The 21,290-nt window shown below is 38.6% G+C and overlaps 1 protein-coding gene across 1 annotated transcript in view; it reads right to left on the minus strand.

The window, feature by feature from the left end:
• Nucleotides 1-21,290, minus strand: part of VWA3B (von Willebrand factor A domain containing 3B) — a 74,153-nt gene that overhangs the window by 37,804 nt on the left and 15,059 nt on the right. The window contains exons 8-15 of the mRNA XM_055801535.1: nt 20,057-20,226; nt 18,137-18,261; nt 11,120-11,236; nt 8,035-8,231; nt 7,262-7,416; nt 5,307-5,445; nt 3,797-3,928; nt 634-732 (exon numbers count right to left, since the gene is read on the minus strand). Of these exons, the coding sequence (XP_055657510.1) occupies nt 634-732; nt 3,797-3,928; nt 5,307-5,445; nt 7,262-7,416; nt 8,035-8,231; nt 11,120-11,236; nt 18,137-18,261; nt 20,057-20,226 (1,134 nt within the window). The remainder of the gene's footprint in view (nt 1-633; nt 733-3,796; nt 3,929-5,306; nt 5,446-7,261; nt 7,417-8,034; nt 8,232-11,119; nt 11,237-18,136; nt 18,262-20,056; nt 20,227-21,290) is intronic.

Raw genomic sequence — 21,290 nt, forward strand, 5'->3', positions numbered from 1 at the left:
AACTGAATCATACAGAGACCTAATGGAACAATATTAATGACAACATCTTTATATGAAAATAATGTAAATTAATAATTAGGTCCTTGCCCCTCAGACACGACATAACCTTTGTGCAAGTTCTGTAACAGACTGTAAGAAGGTACCTACTCATATATTTCATGTGTTCTTTGGGAGAAAACGTTTAACACAGATTTGGTTTTTTTATTTTGCTATCAATCATCTTTTCAGGTTTTCAAGCCATCACACAAGATTGCAGGGTTTTCAACCATACCATGGGACCATCATTATTTTTTGATTTTTAATTCATGTGATATTTGTACTAAGTTAGGGAGACATTTTGTTTAACACAAATCCTAACCTTGATACTAACATACAGCTTTAATGTTTAATCCATTACCAGATCCTTAAAACAACTCATGAGAAATATCATGAATTATCATACACCAAAGACTGGACTGTGGGCAAGGAGTTCTAATCCAAACCCCTTCACGAACAGCACATTTCTCAGATACAATTTTTCAATACTATGAGAACATCCAAGAGACTCAGCTCTGCAGGTATGATATTCGTCTCATACTTCAGCCTTCTGACACCACACTTACTGCATTTTCTGTTTTCTCATTTCAGAAATACCTGGTCAGGTCTCCCATCAGTCAAGAGATAAATAGCCTGAGTGTCAGTATCAGCAAGAGCAATCTGGAGAGCTTTGAGTGTATTTGTGGAACTTCCAACCTAAGAAACCAAAAGCAAAAAGAGAAAGAAACAGCTATAAATCATAACAGTACTTTGCCTCTGTTCTTAAATTCATAATAACAGCGTACATTTTCAAGTGATATTACAGAAATGAAATTAGTAATAAAACGGTGAAAATATTTATGTCAAATAGCTAGAAAAATCAAAGTGAGTGTCAAAGTAGCATAAATTGGTACCAAGCTGGTATTCAGTGCTTATGCAAACACACATAAGCAAAATGCTGGCAACAGAAATATGAGCTGTAAAAGCAAAAGCAATCACAAAAAGAATATAAACAGACAGGAAGATGCAAGATAAAAGATACATTGTATTATATTTTCCCACTGCTCCTCCTGATTGCCAACTTATCGCGCTCTTTTGAAATATGTATTTTACTTAACCAAATAATTCAAAAGGTCTACAAAAGGGTTGCACAAGTTTATTTCTCAAAAATAGGTAAAGGACTTCATGGTTTTCTGAACAATATTTTTTCCAGACTATCTCCCATCTACCACCTTGGCACATCAAAGTAAATGTCTTTTTTTTTTTTTTTAGCGCAAAATTTAGCTACAACAACAAAACATACACAGTAAAGCAATATTGCGGCCCTTAAAAATTCATGTTTGAGTAATACTATCACTTTTCCTGTTTCATTCACATACTTCGTGATCATGATCTGGTTTTTTTCTTCTTAAACTAAATGCAACTCTAAACTCACTGAAATGCATTTCATGGCTAAAAAATACAGTTCACATCTGAACTTCTACCTTTCAAACATTTGGTGTACAAAACCTTCCAAATTTAAGGGAAAGTAAGGTTTTATCAGAAAAGTAATTCCTCAAGTCTTAGTCTTAGTCTTTTAATGGGGCCAAAGCAAAACCCCTGAAACTGAGACTGAAAATGAGACTGTTTTATGGAAAACACCCGAGCACTGCTCTGGAGGGTAGTGAGGATTGTAGTAGTATAAGTGAGAAGAGACTCAGGATCCACATACATAAGGCATTAGAGAGGATAAATATAAATCACTAACATTGACCCATACATGCAAAAATAGGTTAAGATATAGCATTATTTCTTCAGTCCTATTAGTTGTGTTAAAACTTTTTCCAGTCCTTCCCTCCACACATAGAAAGGGCAAAGTAAATAAGGTGAAACAGAATAGAAAGTACACTCACAGAGTGACTCTGTATGGCTGCACAAGATTGTATGGGGCTGACAACGAGAGCCCAGATACTTTATAATCCTATCTTTTAATTCACAAACAGTTCTTACCAGTGCACACTCATAAGAAACAACTAGCCTGAGCCATCTTCTTTGTATTAAATATGTCTAATATTCCTAATGTTTTAGTAAGCATTATAAAAGTTTAGACACACATCACTCATTATTATATGTAAATTGGCAATCCTGGCTCTTTTCAATAATGGTATATGGTTTTGATCTGATTTGAAACAAAACAACTTCTACTTTATCATGGGAACATACGCCAGACACTGATGATGTGAAGGAAATAACTATGTACCCTCTACGGTAAGAGCTGTTAATTTTAGATTTTTCAGTTGCTACTGTTACAAATGAACAGTTTTTTTCACTGTTTAAACAAAGTTAACATGTTTCAACTACATGGCATAATCATCCCTGAAATTTTAAATGTTATTACCTCTAAAGGATTTTTAAGGAACAGTTAGTTACTGTTTATAGCTCTGCTGCCTTATTCAATATCCTGGGACCAAAGAGTATAAAGTGAGATCAAAGGATCTACTCTGATTAATATTCTAGAGCAATCTTCGGTTCATTTCAAATTCACTGTAAAGCCAGCTTTCTGATCTCAGACTTACACCTGCACTGCTTTAAACAGACTAGAAGATCAGCAACAGATGACATCCCTGCAAAAAAGTATTGTTATTGTACCACTCCCTGTACCATTTCAGATATCTAGATCTGAACTCAGAAGGAAATTTATAATCAACAGTTCACTACTTCATGAATAATGATGAAAAAGGCCATTCCCAAATGCATATACAACATGGTATCAAATTACAGTAGTTCAAAGAATTATCAAACTCGCATGATGCTGTATCATATATATAGCTTACACAGAGCCCACTTTTCAAGTCTCAAGGCAGGCAGTAAAATTAAGGTTACTAACCTCAGTTAAAAGTATTCACCAACTACCCAGTGAGGCCATACTAATACTTTCTTTTTTCCGTGTGTGTGCTAGTATTTTCTGAGAATACTAAGTTATTTACCTTGCTTTGTAGTCTCACAGTTATCATGTAGCTTCCCCGGTTCCCTCACCCCAGGAATTTCATAAGTCTAAGGAAAAGCTGTCATAATGCTGAGGAGTCTCATTATGTAAACATGGTTTTTGTTTTAGAAAACAACATGGGATATGTCTATACTGTTGCATAATCCTTTTTCTGTTCTGTGCTCATAACACTGCTGTCCACAATTGACACATGAATGGGTCCTAAAGCTGCTGACAGTTACAATCTGGTGGCTGATTGTGGCTGACATTTCTACTCTGTTTCAGGGAAAAAACCTCAGATTTTGGCCACTGTCAGAGAAAGAACGTTAGGTAGACAAACAGATGTTTGGACTGAGCATGGTTGCTTCCATGTTCCTATGAAGGCTAAAGTCAGCTGTCTATCTATGCACGACAAGGGATTAGAAATGTTCCTCCAGCTCACTGGCACCAGCTTCTTGTACCACCTCTGAGCCAGTGGCAGCCCTGTGCAAGAGTGACAAATTTAGTCACACGGTGTGAGCGCTGTCATGGCTCCTACAGAAATCAAATGGGCCAATGTTTGCATTGTGGCTACTAAACATAGCAGGCTGCAAGTTGAATTAATATCATCTTATAAACAGGTCCACAGTTAAAGGATTATTATAACTGACATAATGTTTTGTACTTAGATCTACTAAACTCTATACATCATGTATATTTTCAGCTTACTCAAGTCAAATACTTAGTCAATCCACAAATACCCCAGCCATATAGGAAGAGAAGACACAAATATACCTTTGTACAAACACACTTTATGATAATTATCTGCCATGTTACCTCAAGCCCTTTTATCCAAAGCCAAGCATCTTGCAAACTTTCCTCATTAACTTCAGCAAGCTTCTCTTGCCACGCCACTGCTTGGGCACTAAATTTCACAAAGTTAAATCTCTTTTTGTGTCTCAATTGTTCCTGCAAGAGACAGCATTTGAATTTTACTCAATGTTAAAAGAAACAATACTTGTATCCTGAAATACTGACTAGTAGAAGTTGTTTTAATTAATATATAGTTGATTATATGGTTACAATAAATTATGGTAATATTCATTTATGGCGTACAGAGAGACATACAGAGACAGAGACAATTATTGCCTGCAATTATTAAGATTACTTGAACTTCCCAATGTAAATCTCCATTTATTTGTATTTCTCAAACTACTTGAACAGCAGATGTCTAGGAGTGCAAGAAAGAGAGATGGTGTAAGAAAGAGATTATGACTGCTTATGAAAGAAAACTGCAACCAGAAACAAAGACATCATTTAGAGGAGGAGAACAACAATCAAATGTAGAGCACTGGCAAGGGGAACTAGCACAAGAGAGAACTAAGAATTTGCTGAAGTTGCTTTTGGACAGAAGTCATAAGGAGAGCAAGATCTGTGCAAGCTAGTACAAACCTTTAGAGCCTCCCTTACATCACCTTTTTTGTGCAGCTGCCTGTGAAACCTTCCTGCACGGTATCTAATGATTTTCTTGTGTTGATCTGCCTAGAGGACCACATCATACTATGTCCTATCACTTATGCACTTAGCTCAAAACCCTCTCTGTTATTAGACTTAGATTTTCTAGCCCTGCTAATGATTGCCATCAATGCCAGACTGATGGAATTTTATTTGTCAGTTATTCCTCTCAGGTCTAAAAAAGTTAAGATTTAGCATGTTTTAACAGTGCCTCTTTCTTTCAAATATTAATGTAAGCTTAGGTGACATCATTGTAGATTTCTAAAACAGGTGAGACAAATCTTGTCTTAGGTGTGTCTCCCAGTACTTAATGCTTTTGTGGTACTTCTGCACTTTGCAAGTCCCTTTGCAAAGTTCCACTGTAAGATACAAGCAAGTTCAAAACATTCTGCACCCTCCATTGTAAAAGTATGAAAGTGAATCTAGAACACATATTACAAATCACAACATGCCAGTGGAATTGGATGACACTGCTTTAAAAATAAAAATGAAAATGCTAAAAGGTGTTCCATTGCATAGTTTTTTGGGTTGGGGTGGGGGTTTTTTTGGCCCCCCCTTTTTTTGAGAGAGAGAGGTGGATTGAGGGAAAGAACTACTTAAGCCTTTTTAATTTTCAACATTTTCTCCAGATTTTTTTTCAAATCTTAGTAGAAATGAGGAAAAAATATAAATTTCAACTGAAAAATCAGCACACCAAGAAAACTAAAAATATTTTCATAAGCTGCTATTAAAAAAATAATTTTTTTTTTAAATATTGGGGTAACAAGTATCCAGAAAAAATCAGCCTACTCTAAAATGCTCCTTAGTCTACAGCATCACCACTTTCTCATACCTGTATGAGCTGAAATATTTTCTCCTTTACCAGTGGCAGCTTGTTCTTCATAGACTGGGATGTATCAATAAGAATATAGACATCATCTTCAAACACATTCCCAAAGAGCCCTCTGCTGCTTTGTTGAAGCCACTTAATCCTGGGGGAGGAAAAAAAATATCAAAACCTAGTCTGTAAGATCTTTGGAGCTTTGCATATCAGAATCTAAGAGGAAGGATCTTTTTATCACTGCTGTACTTCTTATTCTCTTTCCCTAAGCACCTGTTGCTACTCGCTGCCAGAAGCAGTACATCGGCCTTGCTGAAACAATCGTCTGTCACTACATAATAGCACAAGGCATTTTTATTTTTCTAATTTTAATAGGAGTCTGGAGGCAGACAAAACAGACAAAGCAATACAGCACCTTTATAAAGTCAGTTATCAGGTAGTTTGAGCTGGGAAATCCCATGTGGAAGTAACTATAACTACTGCCCCTGAAACTGTTCACCAGACTGAACTCTGGAAATCATTTAAGCGTATGCTATTATGCCTCCCTTTTCAGGAAAACACTGGAGAACCTATCCTGCAAGGAACTTGAGCACTTTGAAAAGCCTTAATATAACACAGATGCTTCAAAGCTTTGCTGACCTTGAGTTTTAAATACAGACTTAGTTTTACATTTTAAACAGGACTGAAGTATGCCTGCCAGTTAAATACGTGCATGCATACTGCTGTGTACAAGAACATTTACTCCGTAATGGCTGCAGCAGTTCCAAATCTGATTTCCCTTGAGAGTCATAAACTACTTGTCTACTCTGAAACAGAGACATTTAACAGACAGAATATAATGGCCCCGAGGAAAATACTACTCATCTCCACAGAAGTTTAAAAAAATGGTATCATGGAAAAAGGATCCTATTATATTTGCCGCTGATAGCTATTTTGCCATTAGTTATTTCCCCCAAAGTGTTTCATGAGGTCTACCAAGACTTTTCAACAATAAGATGAACCATTCAAAATAGCAAACCCATAATCTTGGCCTGGATTTCAAAAATATATTCTTATCAAAACCATTACCTCAAATTTTCCTTCACAATATGTTAATTTTATCCTAAATACAGCAAGATGAAGATAAACTGAAAGGAGTAACAAAATTGTGATTGACCTTGCTAAATGTAATCAGGCTGTTATACTTGTGGCAGAGAAGCAGCAATCGAATGAAAGTTCATATCCTGCTTTTTTCAGTGAGACATCTCATTGTCCTAATACACAAAACAGAGGGCAATATTTATTCTTTCTCTCTTTTCTACAATATCTGTTTTTAAAGTTTTCTTCTTCTCCTAATGTAGATATAAAAGCCCATTTACTTTAGGGCATCTTTAGGACCGATAAAGCAGACCCTCAGATCACCTATTTTTTGTAGATACCCTACAAAATAGCATATCTGTACAGCTGCAGTAAAGTAAACTTAGGGAGCTAGCTTGAGCTCTGAACTTCTGATCATATGCATCACTTAATAGCTCATGCCCTCACTCTGATCTAGATGGTTCAAACTGGTCTTCAACACAAAATTGCAAAAAGGGCAGATAACCATCATCAGTTATCAAGATGTGCTACTTGGTGTCAGCGGTATCACAAGGGATAAATGTTTACCAAGTGTTATTGATGGTTCTAGAGGTTCTCTGCCACCTTATGTCTTGATGCTTATTGGCACTTTCAGCAGCATTTCAATAACATGCAGACTGACGTTCACATTTGTGTTCCAGAAGGAGAACAAAAGATAGAACTGTTCATCAGTTTTCTTACATGGCTACTAAGACATCCTACACACAAGTTTCTGATCTAAAATGGATTTCTGGCTTTGTACTGCTACTAGCAGTTTACCAAACACTTCAGCTTATTATGACAGTAAACGTCAAACATTCCAGCACCAATGTAAAATAATACAAACTGATTTTATGTGACAGAACACTAACCGTCCTTCCACTTGTCTCAGAGCCGTCCTCATCTTCTCTTTGTACTGCTTATACTTTTCTGTACTAACATATATGTGAACTACAGATCCGTCTTTCCAGAAGGTATGTACAAACTTGTCACAGTATTTTGCATTAATTACCTTCCTCTTTGTCTCCTACAGCCAAGAAAAACAACTTTCATGTTCTAAAACACATTATTTTGCAGTGCCTTTAATATTTGGTGAACAAACTTCAAAGGTACATGCTTGTTGCACATGAACAGGTGCAGAAATAGACATGGGATAGGGTGGTTTGCTCCTAGCAAAAGTCAATAGAAACTGGTTTTATTCTTGTAGCTAACAAGAACAGAAGCTTACCAAACAGTCTAATGGTAGAGCTTGAGAAAAACAAATAGAAGACAAATGAATCCAAATTTGTTTAAGGACTTGCAAACACTGGAGCTGCTGAGACCAACACTACTTCTAAGGAAAAATAAAGATGACAAGCAATATTTGCCCTACCCCACAGAAATGCTTAAGCCAGTCCTCATTCATCCTTGGGAGATTATATGTGCATCAGGAAGGAGTCCTTGAAACAGTTTTTTTTCAAATAGGCCTTTGAAACAATTTTATTTATGACCACCTTTGTCCCATTCCACTAATAAGATTATTTAAACAAAAAATACAAAACAGACCATACACTTTATCATAAATTCATCTATCAGTCAAGTTTTCAAATCTTGAAAGAAAAACCAAACAACTCACAGGATGTGAGGGAAAATTACCACTACTCACAGCATCAGTTTGTGAAGATTCATCCTCTGGTTTAGTTTTTATGTCAACAATCCCATCTGCATGGCGAAAAGTACAATCAGCAAGTGCCTCATACAGTGTGAGCTTCTGAGCTTTCAAGCCATACTTCTGCAACCACTTCTCAGAAGTCAAATACTTGTCAGATGCATGCTTTTTTAATGGATTATCAGCTTGGGTTGCTAATAAATAAAATAGAACAAACAAAATCTCCTGTATAACACAGTTCAGTTTGGATGAGCTATTTTCAAAAACAGACTACAATACTGGAGTCAAAATTTTCAAACTTGTTCTGCTTGCATCGACAGCATTACAGTAAGCAGATATTTCTGACTGATTTTTAATATTCTCTATTTTCATTGTGGTTGTTTCTCTTATCAGAGAATTGTTTGTGATAAATTCCTTTGTAAATGGAACAAACTCATCAGAAGACAGAGAGTGACGAAGATAAATAGCTACAGGATTAACATATAAAAGGAATGTTCTTAGTAGTATGAAGGTTGACTTAACCTTCATACTGGTTGAATTACAAAATTCCAGAAAGGAGTCCTGTATAAGATGTCTAATTTCAAGGAGAATCATTTGAGAAAATGAAACAACAAAAGATATAATGGAAAATACAGTCAAAAACATTGGTTAACATTGCCATTGGTCTTTTTCAGAGGAGGACATTTAAAGTAAAAGGCAAACTACAATGTCTTTGGAAGAGATTTTACTGTGTTTCCCTGCAATACTGCCTTTTTATAGGCTGAATATTGCGCCATGTATCCCAAGCCACAAATCACTTGTGTAACAGCTTAACATTTTCTCTAGCTCTACGCCCTCCTTCTAGCATTTTTAATTGATACTGAAAGAGATAGGAATTTTTTTTTTTTTGTCTGATCTGGTATGACTGTTCTTATGCTTACCCTTTTATGTCATATGGTCTTAGAAATTTTCTAAGGACCATCTTAAGGTGAGGCACTGCACATCTCTGGATACTGGTAATAGGATACAGGCCTTTACACTCATTCATCACTCGATCAATAAACCACACTTAAACCAAATGGCCCAGCAGTGGTTCTCATAGAAGGGTGAATTTATTTTGTCACATTTTAATTTTGGTGGACCTAGGTGGTATAAACGTCTACTCTGTTTAGATGCAGCTACAGTGACAACAGTATTGAGATCCCGAGCCTGTAAACAAACCTATGGAGTCATCTACTGCCTTAACACACACAGAGATCAGCCAGCATCAGGGCAGGTGCGGCTGGAGCCTGTTCATATGGAAACATCTGCTTTCTGATTGCTTGTGGCCCTTAGAACAGTCAGTGTGGCAAGTCTCACAAATCCACTCACATAATTCTAAAAAGACGACTGTTATTTTATTTGTTTCACATGCTTTATGTAAAAAGTAGTGTCTCAGTTCACGTAACTAGTGCATTATCTGGAGGGTCAGCAGAAAAATTGTCTCTTTTTCTGTTTCTTTTCCTGCAGAACATTACAGTCTTCAGAACTATGTTTTGCAATAGAATATTTTAAACAGATCAGGAAGGCAAACCAGGATGAAATGCAGGCAAACAGAAAGATTGCAGTTATTTGGATCAATGGGCAACAGTCAAATAATGCTGAAGAACTGATAAATCCCACTGTAATTTCATTTATTTTAATTCATTTATGAAGTGATTCTGTAAGAAGGCAAACAGAAAGAACATTCAAGCTGCATATTTAGGAACACATAAATCAACACTGAAAACAGGGCTGCTGTTTCAGCTTTACTGTGGTCTTTTTGTTCATATGCATTACTGTACAGCTGTTTAACTTCATATCAGAAGTCCTGCTAATTCAGAAGATGCTATTATCAGTATAAAGATCAGTATTATGCCTTCACAGAAGAAAAACCTCAAGCTTAAGTCCTGCAGAATTATGTTGTTTACAGATGTGCAAACCCAGCGCAGGCAGAGAAAGTTCCCAGCTTCAAATCTTCACCATCACCACCCTAGTCGCGTATCTCAATACACCACTGAGAGTTCAAGTGACTGACCAACTGACTGTACAAAGCGTTCCTCAGCAGGTGATCCAGCCTCCACCTAGCCAAAGCAAAAGCAATTGCACTGCAAAAGCAATAGTGGAGCTATACAAAATCACTGATGACTTGTGCTAATTCAACTTGAATCTTGTATCAACTTATGCAAAAAATACCACCAGACACTATGTAGGTTTTTAAAACCAGGGACTAATGTAGAATATAGGCACTGATAATCACAGCCATGATCCTGAGAATCAACCCCATTCCACACTAAAGCTGCCTAGATTCCACAGACTGCCAAGTTTTCAGTATTTAAGTCTTGTCAGTGTGATCATTCTGCTCCAGAGCATGCCCAGAGCATCTTCAGCCTAGCAGAACTGAGAAGCTTCTCACCACCCTCTGTTTAAGTCTCCCAGAGATCCAGAAAACAGCTATGCTCTATCTCCGATAGGACTCGACGCAATCAATATGCACAGAACAACAAATGAACTACATACTGGGCCAAGCATAATGGTGGGAACTATTAGTTTAATGAACAAAATATTTTTCCATGTTTCTTAACACAAGAGTTGTCAGAGCACTTATCCAGAATTGGTTTCAGTCATCTACCTTTGACTAAGAAAATTCAGACCCACACTTCTTCCTTTTTAGGGGAATGAATTAGCTACCAGGTTGGAGGCTATCCTAAGATGACCGTGATGGGACAGAGATGATGTACTTCCCCAGACTGTGTAGAGCAAAACTGAAAGATTTACTGGCCCAGGCAGAGAGGGAGAGACCACAAAAAATTAATTTCAGTATCTAGACAATTTCTAAACATAGTCATTGGTGAACTAAAAATGGTGTATTTCAGCCCGAGCTGTTAAAGTACAGCAGTAAACAGAGATTTGTAATGGAAAGTTTTAAGTAATCCTAATTTTAGATGCCAAGTATAGGTGCTACCTGTGTATAGACATTTCTGAGAAAATCATACCCAAATTGACATGTAATCAAAACTATTCACAAATAAAATATTGATCATTAATATAATGGTAACTCTCTTGAAAGAAACATAAATGATACCGTCTTGAGAAGTCAGCTGGTCAGATTCTGATAAAATTTCTTGAACTTGTCTTGCTGTACTCCTGGCTTCCTCCAGTTCCCTCCAGATCAAAAAGACATCTTCACGGACACCAGCTACTGCAAAAGAAATCAAAAATAGAACTTAATATTTTGAGACAACTTCTGCTTCTTGCCACTCCTCAATTACCACAGAGTCATTGGGTTCATCCAGGTGTTGCCATATAACCTTGTTTTCTTGAGGTCCCATTACAGTGACAAGTGCTGTTCTTTGATAGACTTCAAAAAAGGGCTCAAGGTGCCCAAAAAAGGGCACCAGGACACGAGAGGTGCTTAACCTGGTGGAAGTAACCTTCAGAGCTGGCCACAGATTGTTCCCACAGTGGAAGTAAATCCTTTTTAACACTCTTGTATACTAATAAGGGAACACCACAAAGAAATTCATGCTGTCCCCTGAACTTCATTCCAAAACCTGGCTCCAAATACTAGACCAAATTTTGAAATTTTAAAGAGAAGATATTTTCAACTCTTTCAACTCCCTTAAATACATAAATACTTTCATTTAAAATTAAATCTTCTTTTCCTGAGGCGTATGTGATAAGCTAAGTTTATTTTCATCCTAACAATTCTCAATAGTCATAAATTAAAAAAAAAAAAAAAGTTTTACTATCAGATTATTTTCTCAAAAAACTGGAAGAATGCAAAGCTGGAGTTGATACAGAGGTTTCTTAATCTCAATAGATATGTTTGTTCTGATTTAAAAAAATTAAGTACCTATTTATTTAGTAGAGCAGCTATTAAAATCGAGGCACTATGTATACCTAAGCAGCATGAACACTACTCAAATGGGTTAAATTAGGTTAATCTCAGAGTTTAAATTACAATATAGGACAATACAGAAAAACTGTGCGTAGTGTTATAGCAAAATTATAACAGAAATTGAATCATGATCTATCCTAACGACAAATTCAGACTACAGCCTATGGCAGATTACATCCTATTACTGAATTCACATAAAGATGCTGAACAAGGCAAAAATCTCTTATTATCTAGTCGTTCAGTTAATATACAGTGGCCATTCACTGTATAAAAGATAAGACATGCAAACTTGTCTACTAAAGTAGGCTATCAGTAAAAAAAAACCCTGATGATTTTGTTCTTTGATAAACTTCCTTGAAATAATAATACAAAAGTTTTACAGAATAACAACTCAATTTTATTTGTGAAATGCTTTCAGTTTCCAAGAAATATTTTGAAATGTGTTATTGTACACTGCCATCTCCTGGGACCTTCCTGCATTTCAAAAACATCTGTTTCAGCCATTAGGACAAAGATCAACATTTCCTAAATCACAAAAAGCTTTAGTAAAGCAGATCATTTTACAACATAAAACACAAAAGGGAGGAAAAAACCTTAGTCTGCTATCATTACCTTTTAAGTTTAAGAAAAGTATTTTGTTCAAATACTTCATAATGAAGTATTTCTTTTATAAACACTCTCTCCACAGAACGCAAAACATGCAAAATCTGAGCATTGGCAAAATTCCAGCAAGTAAGGAGCTAGAGATTTTCTGATGAGTAGTCAGTCATTGAGTGTATATATATACATACATATAAATACACACACACACCTGTTGTCACACAAAACAAATGCATTCACACCACACATGCACATATTTCTAAATTTAAGACTGTTAAGAATGCAGTTCTGGTGGAGCTGTCTCCAGCTAAATCTCGATATCCTCCATAAACTATTAAATACTGGGATCCAGGTTTAATTTTATGAGTGCTTTTAATGTTATGTTGGGAAATATTGGAAGAAGTATGCATATTTCAACTACCTTTAAAACAATACTGATGATATCATTGTGTTGCCTCATTTCCCCTTAAACTGATGCTATGGACTCATCACATTTACAGGATTATTGTTACTGTCCCCAGTAAAATATGTATATTGAATTGGTGTTACACAAGAAGGTATTTTTTTCCCTATTTATGCTGCAGCATAGCAAAGTAAAACTGCATGCACTTTCAAAGCAAGTATGTTTGATGACATTATACAGGACAAATGCAGGCATCAACAACTGCATATTGTAGCGGTCAAGCTGCTTAAAAACCCTTTTATCTGGCAACAGTTTTTCCTGGATTCAACTAGGAGAGCAGGTTGTAAGCAGTGACATCTGCAGCAACTTTCTCTCTCCACACAGGAGGCTCACCTCCACCTCAGCCTTTTTTCCACTCCAGCTAAGGAGGAGTGGCAAGGAAAAGCTATGCCTTTCAAAACTGAGCCCCCAAACTCAAAATACACATACAACTCATATTATCTTCCAGATGTGGTTCTCAACCTGCGGCCTGTCCTTTAAAGCACATCAGTGAAAAATGACCAAGAAAGTACCAACCTCTCTTTGGCTTCAATTCCCTGCGCTCACACCTCAGCTGTGCCATTTCTGGGGGCTACCAACCAAAAAGCAGCTGAAAGTCACCACCCCCGGGTTACGGTTCCCAGCAGCTCCAGGCCACTGGCTCTTGCACACCTTCAGTCACCCATGTCCCAGGAAAGGCCTCCTCTTAAAAAAAACGCCTTATCGCCAGAGGGAAAGGTCTCTCCCTGTCCCCCCTGCCGTGAAGCATCCCCCACAGCCACCCTGGCTGGCGGTTTAACGGCCAGAGCCCTGGGGACCCCCTGGTTCCAGTTCAAAAACTGTCAAACAGCAACGGCGAGAGGGCGGCCACCAGACAGGCATGCACGAGGGAGCCGGCCTTCACACCCTGCTGCCTGCCCTCGGCTTGCACTGGCTGCAGCCAGTTGTTTTCAGCTCTTGTCACTGCCATCACGACCCTGCAGAGCACCTCACGCTGGGTAACGTTTCAGACGTGCCATGCCCTCCGTTAAATGGCATTTCTGTTCCGGAGGAGGGTGGCCCTGAAAAAGAGGAATAGGATGGGGAAGGGTGAGGGGAGAGCCTGCGGCAAGGGGCAGAAGTGTTTTGCTGACACTGGTGAATTGAGAAGCAAGATGGTAGGTCTAAGCAAAACCACAAACACACTTGCACTGTACACGGAAACTCATAACCACCCTCATTTCCATTTCCCAGTTATTTAACATGGTCAGGCAAGCTTAAAAGAAGCAGTTTTTAAACACCTTCCTCCCAGCAGACAAACTCATCCATTTAACAAGCCACTGCAACCCATTAGATTTCATACTCAAGACATAAAACCTGCTGAGAAAAAAAAAAAAAGCCCATACAAAAAAAAAACCAACAAAAAAAAACCCCAAAACCAAAACAACAAACCAACAAACCTGCAAAATTTATAGTATCTTTGAAACATCAAGCAAATGCAAATGCAAAAGCAGCTCATGGAAAATACCATTTTGTACTTCTTTGATTATCTGACTTAAACCATGGAAGCAAACAAATCCAAATATAATGGAATAAGATCTATTTTAAACTTCATTTGCCTGCAAGGCAAGATGAGCAGTTTCATTTTTTCAGTGCTGGTCCCTTCCTCAGCCTCTACGTGGCAGCAGAACATAGTAATAGTCCCTCAATCATTGATTTTTGAAATCTCGACTGGGAGGGGGATGAATGGAGGTACAAAGGAGCACAGAAGGGGAGTATGCAGCTTTACCTGTGTACCTGCCAGGTCAAGCAGCGCTGAAACTCACTGCAGCCGGATTCTGCCCCTTTCCCACTGGGCAAATGCACAAAGCACATGAACTTTGTATCCCATGTGGCATCACAGAGTGGCTATCTGCATCACTCTCTACATATTAGCAAAGAGATTTGCCAGGCCAAGGTTACGCTGCTAAGACCAGACAAAGCCCATGCAAGGGAAAAGCAGAGGCAATGATTTTTGCTACACCTTGTAGGCAACGTAGCTACTCTTAAGACATTACCCTGACCCTCCAAAGGGAGAGTTCAGTCTCTCCCATGTCTCTGTATATAAACAGTGCAGAGTTTATTGACTTGAATGTCATACAGGAGGCTGGTGCTTTTATGCTTCTCAATTTACACACAGCAACCTGAAATTTCCCCTGTGGCCATCAGGTAAATGTGGAAAGCCAAGCACATCTAAGAATACAGCCTCACACTGCTCACAAGGAGGTCAGATGCGTCCCTCTTTGGATTTATCACATCAGTCAAATCCTGATTTCAGTCCTGTTGCATTTTCTTTACACGTACTGGCTCATCTATTCTACCACACAGAAAAACACTGCACAGATTTTTACCGTTGTTTCTATTTCAGCCAACGAGGACCCACTATTCTTTTCAAGATCTAGTTCAAAACATTATTGCTTTTCAAGCTGTTTAGCACTTGTCTCCCTGTCATTCCAAGCAGATATCTGACACAACTGTGCCCCTTCTCAGCAAGAACCTTCTTCTCCACAGCTTCCACCACCTCTTACCCTCTACGTCTTCAAATTTTAACTTAAATTTCACCTCCCTTCCACTTATAATTCTAATTACATAACACCATTGCTTAATTCTGCAGCTTTTTGCAAATGAAGAAACTACACTAGCAATGTAGGCAGAAGTGATAACAGGAAAATGAGTGCTGGATGAAGAGGTATCACCACATCGGTGAAATTAGGCTTTATGTAAAAGCATTGCTCTGCCTTAAGTAAATCTGAGTCTGCCAACATAAGGACCTTAATTCTTTACTGGCTTACACCTGTTTTGATCTCCAGCAGCCACTCAAAACATATGTAAAAAAAATCAAAATTTGGCAGTTTCTCACGCTTGCTTTCTAAATGACTGCTCACGATGCAAAACAGGGGAGAACAGAGCTCTTATAAAGTTTTAAATAGTTTACTTCCGACTTGTTTTGGTTAAGCAAATGAAAAAGAGTGAACATGAAGATATCCTGTATTTGCAGAACAGTTATTCAGTGGATATCCAGAAAACCATCAGATGTTCTTAAAACAGCTTTTCCAGTCCATAAAACATAATTATGAGTTTCAGTTTCCAGCTGTTGCATTTGTGGTATGAAAAGAAACATAATCAAAATATTCCTATGCCTCCCCTTATTTGTGTTAAAGAAACACCACACTTGGAAGATTAAATCTCCAGTTTGTTCTCTGTTTATCTCTTTGTATAGTTTATGCCTCACATCCAAGAGCCAGTTTCAGGGCCCAATAGTGAGTAATCGACACTTTTATTATTATTGCCTTCTACACCCTTGAAGGAGTCTCCGAAACAAGAGACGTCAGAGGCAGACCAGAATAACGTCTCCAATGCGTTTCCTTCTCAGAAAGGACTTTAGATTCTGCATACAACTGAAATGCTCCAATTGGCTGCCAGTGATGTCATGACTGTGCTTATAATACCCACTAAATGCAGAAAGCTGTGTTCCTTTTTAATGTGTAAATTCTACTCCATAATAGCAATAAGACACAACAGACAATGCACTTCAAGGGGATTACTGCCCTTTTGAGCGAGTAAAGCCATTCAGCTTTCAGCTTTAGAAACAGTGGTGAGGAAGTAATTTCAGTCATACAGGAGCTCTAGGCCCATCTATTGAAACAGGCTGACTGCCTGGGGGAAGAGGAAGCCAGCTTCCCCCACGCACACCCCCAAATGGGGTCCAGCAAGGAAGCACTTGTAGCAGACTGAAGGCAATCATTATACTATTCTGAATTAGTACAAAATGAGAGAGAGGGTTTTGAAGCATACTCTGCTCTTGGTTTCTAAACCCTTTGTGGGTGAGGCTTGAGTGTCCCTTCAGGAAGCAAAAGGAGGTGGCACCTCAGTATTTTACTTCAGGCCTCCCACTATGGTTCTCTTGTACTGTTATAATCACAGTACTAGTGAAGGATGGGTTAGTGCACACAGAACTAGACTACAACTTAGGAAATATGGTCCAGTTAGTCCAAAACTGACAAACAACCTTAGGTGAGTCACTAAATCCACCATATGGCATATATTCCCTAGCAGTAAGAAGAGGATAACAGTGTTCTACCTTTGGGCCAACACTAATGCCCCACAGCATAATGGGGATGTGAACCATTAGAATAAAGATACACATCCTGATACTTAAAAGAAATAATTTTTTAATTTGATGTCCTGCTGATAAAGATATCAGACCTGACATACACGGCCTCACTTCACACCACAAGCTGGTCTCCCCCTCAAGCTGGCAGAAACCCCAGTCCAGTCCCACTGAACAGCAAGGCTGATTTAGCCAGAGGAAGTAGCACCATGAATAATAAGAAAAACACAGAGGCTTTCTGCCCACATCCACCCCTTAGTAAAACCATTTCTTTCTGTTATTTGTTTCCCCCTGGGTTTTTTTCCATCCATTTTTCTTCCCCTCTTTGCACCTTCTTCTCTATAGCTATTTTACTATGCTTATTGGCCTGTCTTTACAAAAAATTCAGTTCTTGAGATAAGCAAGTCAACCTCATGTGGATTTAATCTCCTTATACTATGTATGAAAGTGGCCTGTATTGATGTGGCTGTTGTATCAGATAATCTTCCACACACACTATCACCCTTCTTTTCTGCCATTTCTCTATACATTTCCACAAGATCACTGGCGTAAACATACCAGTACTATTCTTCGTCTCCCTAAACCAGGGGTCCTCAAACTTTTTAACCAGGGGGCCGGTGCGCGGATGCAGTGGCAGGCAGTCATCTGCAGCTGCTTGGTTTTCCCCCCAACCCCCAGCAGGGGCGGGGGCGTTCTGTAAATACCGGGGGCCGGACTGAGGACCCTGGGGGGCCGTATCCGGCCGCGGGCTGTGGTTTGAGAACCCCTGCCCTAAACAAATGATGTTCTTGTCCCTTTTTTCACTTCTCTTCATTCTCACATGCATATCCCTCTACACTCTTCACTTCTCTCTCTTACTTTCCCTCTCCTTCCCACCCACAGAATGCCCATTTGACCAGTCCTGTCCTCACCCCACTCATGCCTACAGAAGGCTTCTTTTGATTTTATGCTTAGCAAGTTCCTATATTAAATTTCTATTCTGAAGCCTCACTGAGAAAATCAGTATCACCTTGGGTTTTGTTTTATCTACCTAGTGGCATTCGCCCTTCCACTTTTCTGGAATTCAGGACAATTGGGCATTTTCCATCCTCTTCACATTTTAGTGCAGGTCCAGTAGCATCTCTGTAGTCATTCTTCTCTGTAAAAGCATGAAATCTGTAATACAAAATGGGCTTTCAGCAGTACATAAACTACATACTTTCCTAATTTTAACAAGATGTATGTCACACATGCAAGATCATAGTGGTGTACAATTTTGGAATTATTTGCTTATCTATTAAAGATATCTAAAACTTCAACTACAACAATACTATGAATATTATCAAACTTTTTATATACATTTAGGTACATCTGAAGTCTTCTCATGAAGAACATCCTTTCATTTTGGTATCATTTACTCTGAACCACCTTCCTTTTCAATCTCCTGGAAATCTATTTTTAATTAATGCTTTTAACATGCTGAGCAAGCATGTAATTTGAGATGTCTGAGATGACACTAACACCTTTTTATCAGATTATACTCCCAGTTAAAAGCCCAAGAAGAACATTTATTTCATTATCAACATACAAATCAGGAAGTCAAGCAGACTTATTTAGTCTCATTTTCAGAACACAGAAGGTCTCAAAGAAGGAAAAAGATGCATTTCTAAAACAAGCTCAAGCCATGAAAAGCCCATGAACTAGGCCATTCCTATGGGAAAGCTGACTTAAACTTATAGATAGTTATTAGGCAAATACATATCCACCAGTAAGGCCCAATAAGTCTCTGCACCAAAGCTAGATGCAGGTAAAAAGACAACAGTAGGAATCGTATCAAACAAGACAATTCCTCTCAGCTCTCTGCCATAACCCTTCTTGCCTCATTCTCTACCATACAAGAAATATTCACTTTCCTTTTATAAAGGAAGTAAAAACACTGCCAAAACAAAATGAAGGATGGTGACTGGTGACTGGCAATGTACCTGGTATCGTGGAGGTATCATGGTTCAGAATAAACACAGTCATCTTAGACACACATCAGACCAAAGCAAACATAACACTTTCCCACAGTCTTGCTTTCTGGCAGATACTCTATGTCTTAAAAGCTACTTCTAAACACAGATGGCTATAAAAGAGCTAAGCAGCTGCCATCTTACCAATTGCTCTGCTGTCATTTAGGAGATTTCTACTGTTTGAGGTCTTCCCACTCTTGCAGAAACAGTGAAACAGAAAGAGCTAGCAGCCATTTCACAGCTCTGTGACTGTAAGGTCACTTCTGTTAAGCAGACAAAAACCTACTGACTCCTTCTGCCCTCCTGCTGTTCAGCCTGAGTTTGATGTGGTGGGGGGTTGTGTTTGTTTGTATTCCTTGTTTTGATATCAGAATCAAGATGAAAGTTTTATTATCCTTTTCTACTGAGGGATGATTCTCACCATGCAGCTGATTCCCAGGATAAACTAGCCAACGCACCATGTGGAATATAGTCAGTTTCCACCAACCATAACAAATAGATGCTAGAAAGCATGGTACAGAACCACATTTCCACAAGACCAGGCCTGATGGATGACACCACATCAATTTTCTGTTGTTCCAGGAACTGCCCATTTAGGACAGGCATTACCTTTACAGTACAAGAAATACAATACAAACTTATGTTGTGACCCTTCCCCTGAACAATTTTTCAGACTCCAAAAGAAGAGCAAATGACAGATGATTTGTGATACAAAAAAGGAATGGCCTTCCTGCAAGCCAGTGAGCGGAGAGAAGCTGCTCTGTTTGAGTAGGTCCTGCTTTTTAGTCATATTTTTTAGACTATTTCCCCAGTTTCCCTAGATTGCTTATTAAACTGCTTTGTCTCATTTTCATCATGAATAAAACAGGGATGACACTCAGGTATCTTCCAATACCATTCCTAGCAGCAAAGCTCTTTACAAGTACTGAAATGATGACTGTGCTGCTTCTTTGTCATACCTGCCAGAGGCCAAGTGGCTCAGCTCTTTGAGAAAAATAATAGTTTCATCTTCCCTAGCATTGAAAGATACAGTGTTGACTGGACAAGGGCCATCAGAAACCTTCTCGAGGAGTAGCTGCTTTGTGTCCACCGGAACATCACCCACAGCAAAGTAATAAACAGCTTCAACCTGTCATTAAACAGAAAAAAAAAAAAAAAAAAGGGGAATTGGAAGTCACTGTTTTACATTGATGCCTGGTACTTACTCAAGCACTGTCCTGTGCTGAGTACTGGTAGGAAAATGTGGTAGAACCAATGCGTCACTTGGGCTGTAAGATTTTCAGTTCTTCGGTTCTCTCTCTCATTTACGCCTGTAATTCAAATGAAGTCCACACAAAATTTTCTGAATTGAGAAGAGAACATGGCCCACAGCCTCTGGGTCTGATTCTGCCCAATGCAAGCCCCTTTCCACAGAAGTTAATTGAAACTAAAGAGAGGTGTAAGGAAGAAGAACTGAGACAGTGGAATAGATTGCCCAGAGAAGCTGTGGATGCCCCATCCCTGGAAGTGTTCAAGGCCAGGCTGGATGGGGCTCTGGGCAACCTGGTCTAGTGGAAGGTGTTCCTGCCGATGGCAGGGGATGGGGACAAATTAGGTGATCTTTAAGGTCCCTTCCAACCCAAACCATTTTGTGATTCTACAGTTATTAGTGAAGACAAGGCTCTGTGCCACATTCCGTCTCTGAAGAGAGATGCTATGCCATGCCAAGGCTGAAAATCAGTCAGAACACTTACACCAGACACACTTCTACTGGCAGCACTTTTACTGGCACCATTCTTTCAAATCTACTGCTGGTATTTACAGATAATTCATATTTTTTCTAACTTTCTAAGGCAGGTTTATGGTGACCACACACACTTAGATTCTGGAAAAGTTATTCTAAGAAGAGAGAGAAGCTGAAGAAATGTCCTTTAGTTATTGCTTGAGTATTACATTACAAGGGATTTCATGTTACATGCGCTTATCCATGTGACAATCCTCATGGTAAGTATGCTTCTTGAATTTTCACCACCATTAAAAACAAATATAAAAAGAGGTATCCCATGATGATGTTCAAGACAATAAGTACAGCATATCAGTCCTATGGCATGGTACATACCAACAGATAAATATCCGATAAATAGTTGTTTAACTGAAAAAATACGCTCAAATATGCTCACCTCTGTGCCAGCAAGATCATGGAGCAGATCCTCC

This window comes from Falco peregrinus, chromosome 4 (genome assembly GCF_023634155.1).
Source record: "Falco peregrinus isolate bFalPer1 chromosome 4, bFalPer1.pri, whole genome shotgun sequence".
Classification (NCBI taxonomy): Eukaryota; Metazoa; Chordata; class Aves; order Falconiformes; family Falconidae; genus Falco; species Falco peregrinus.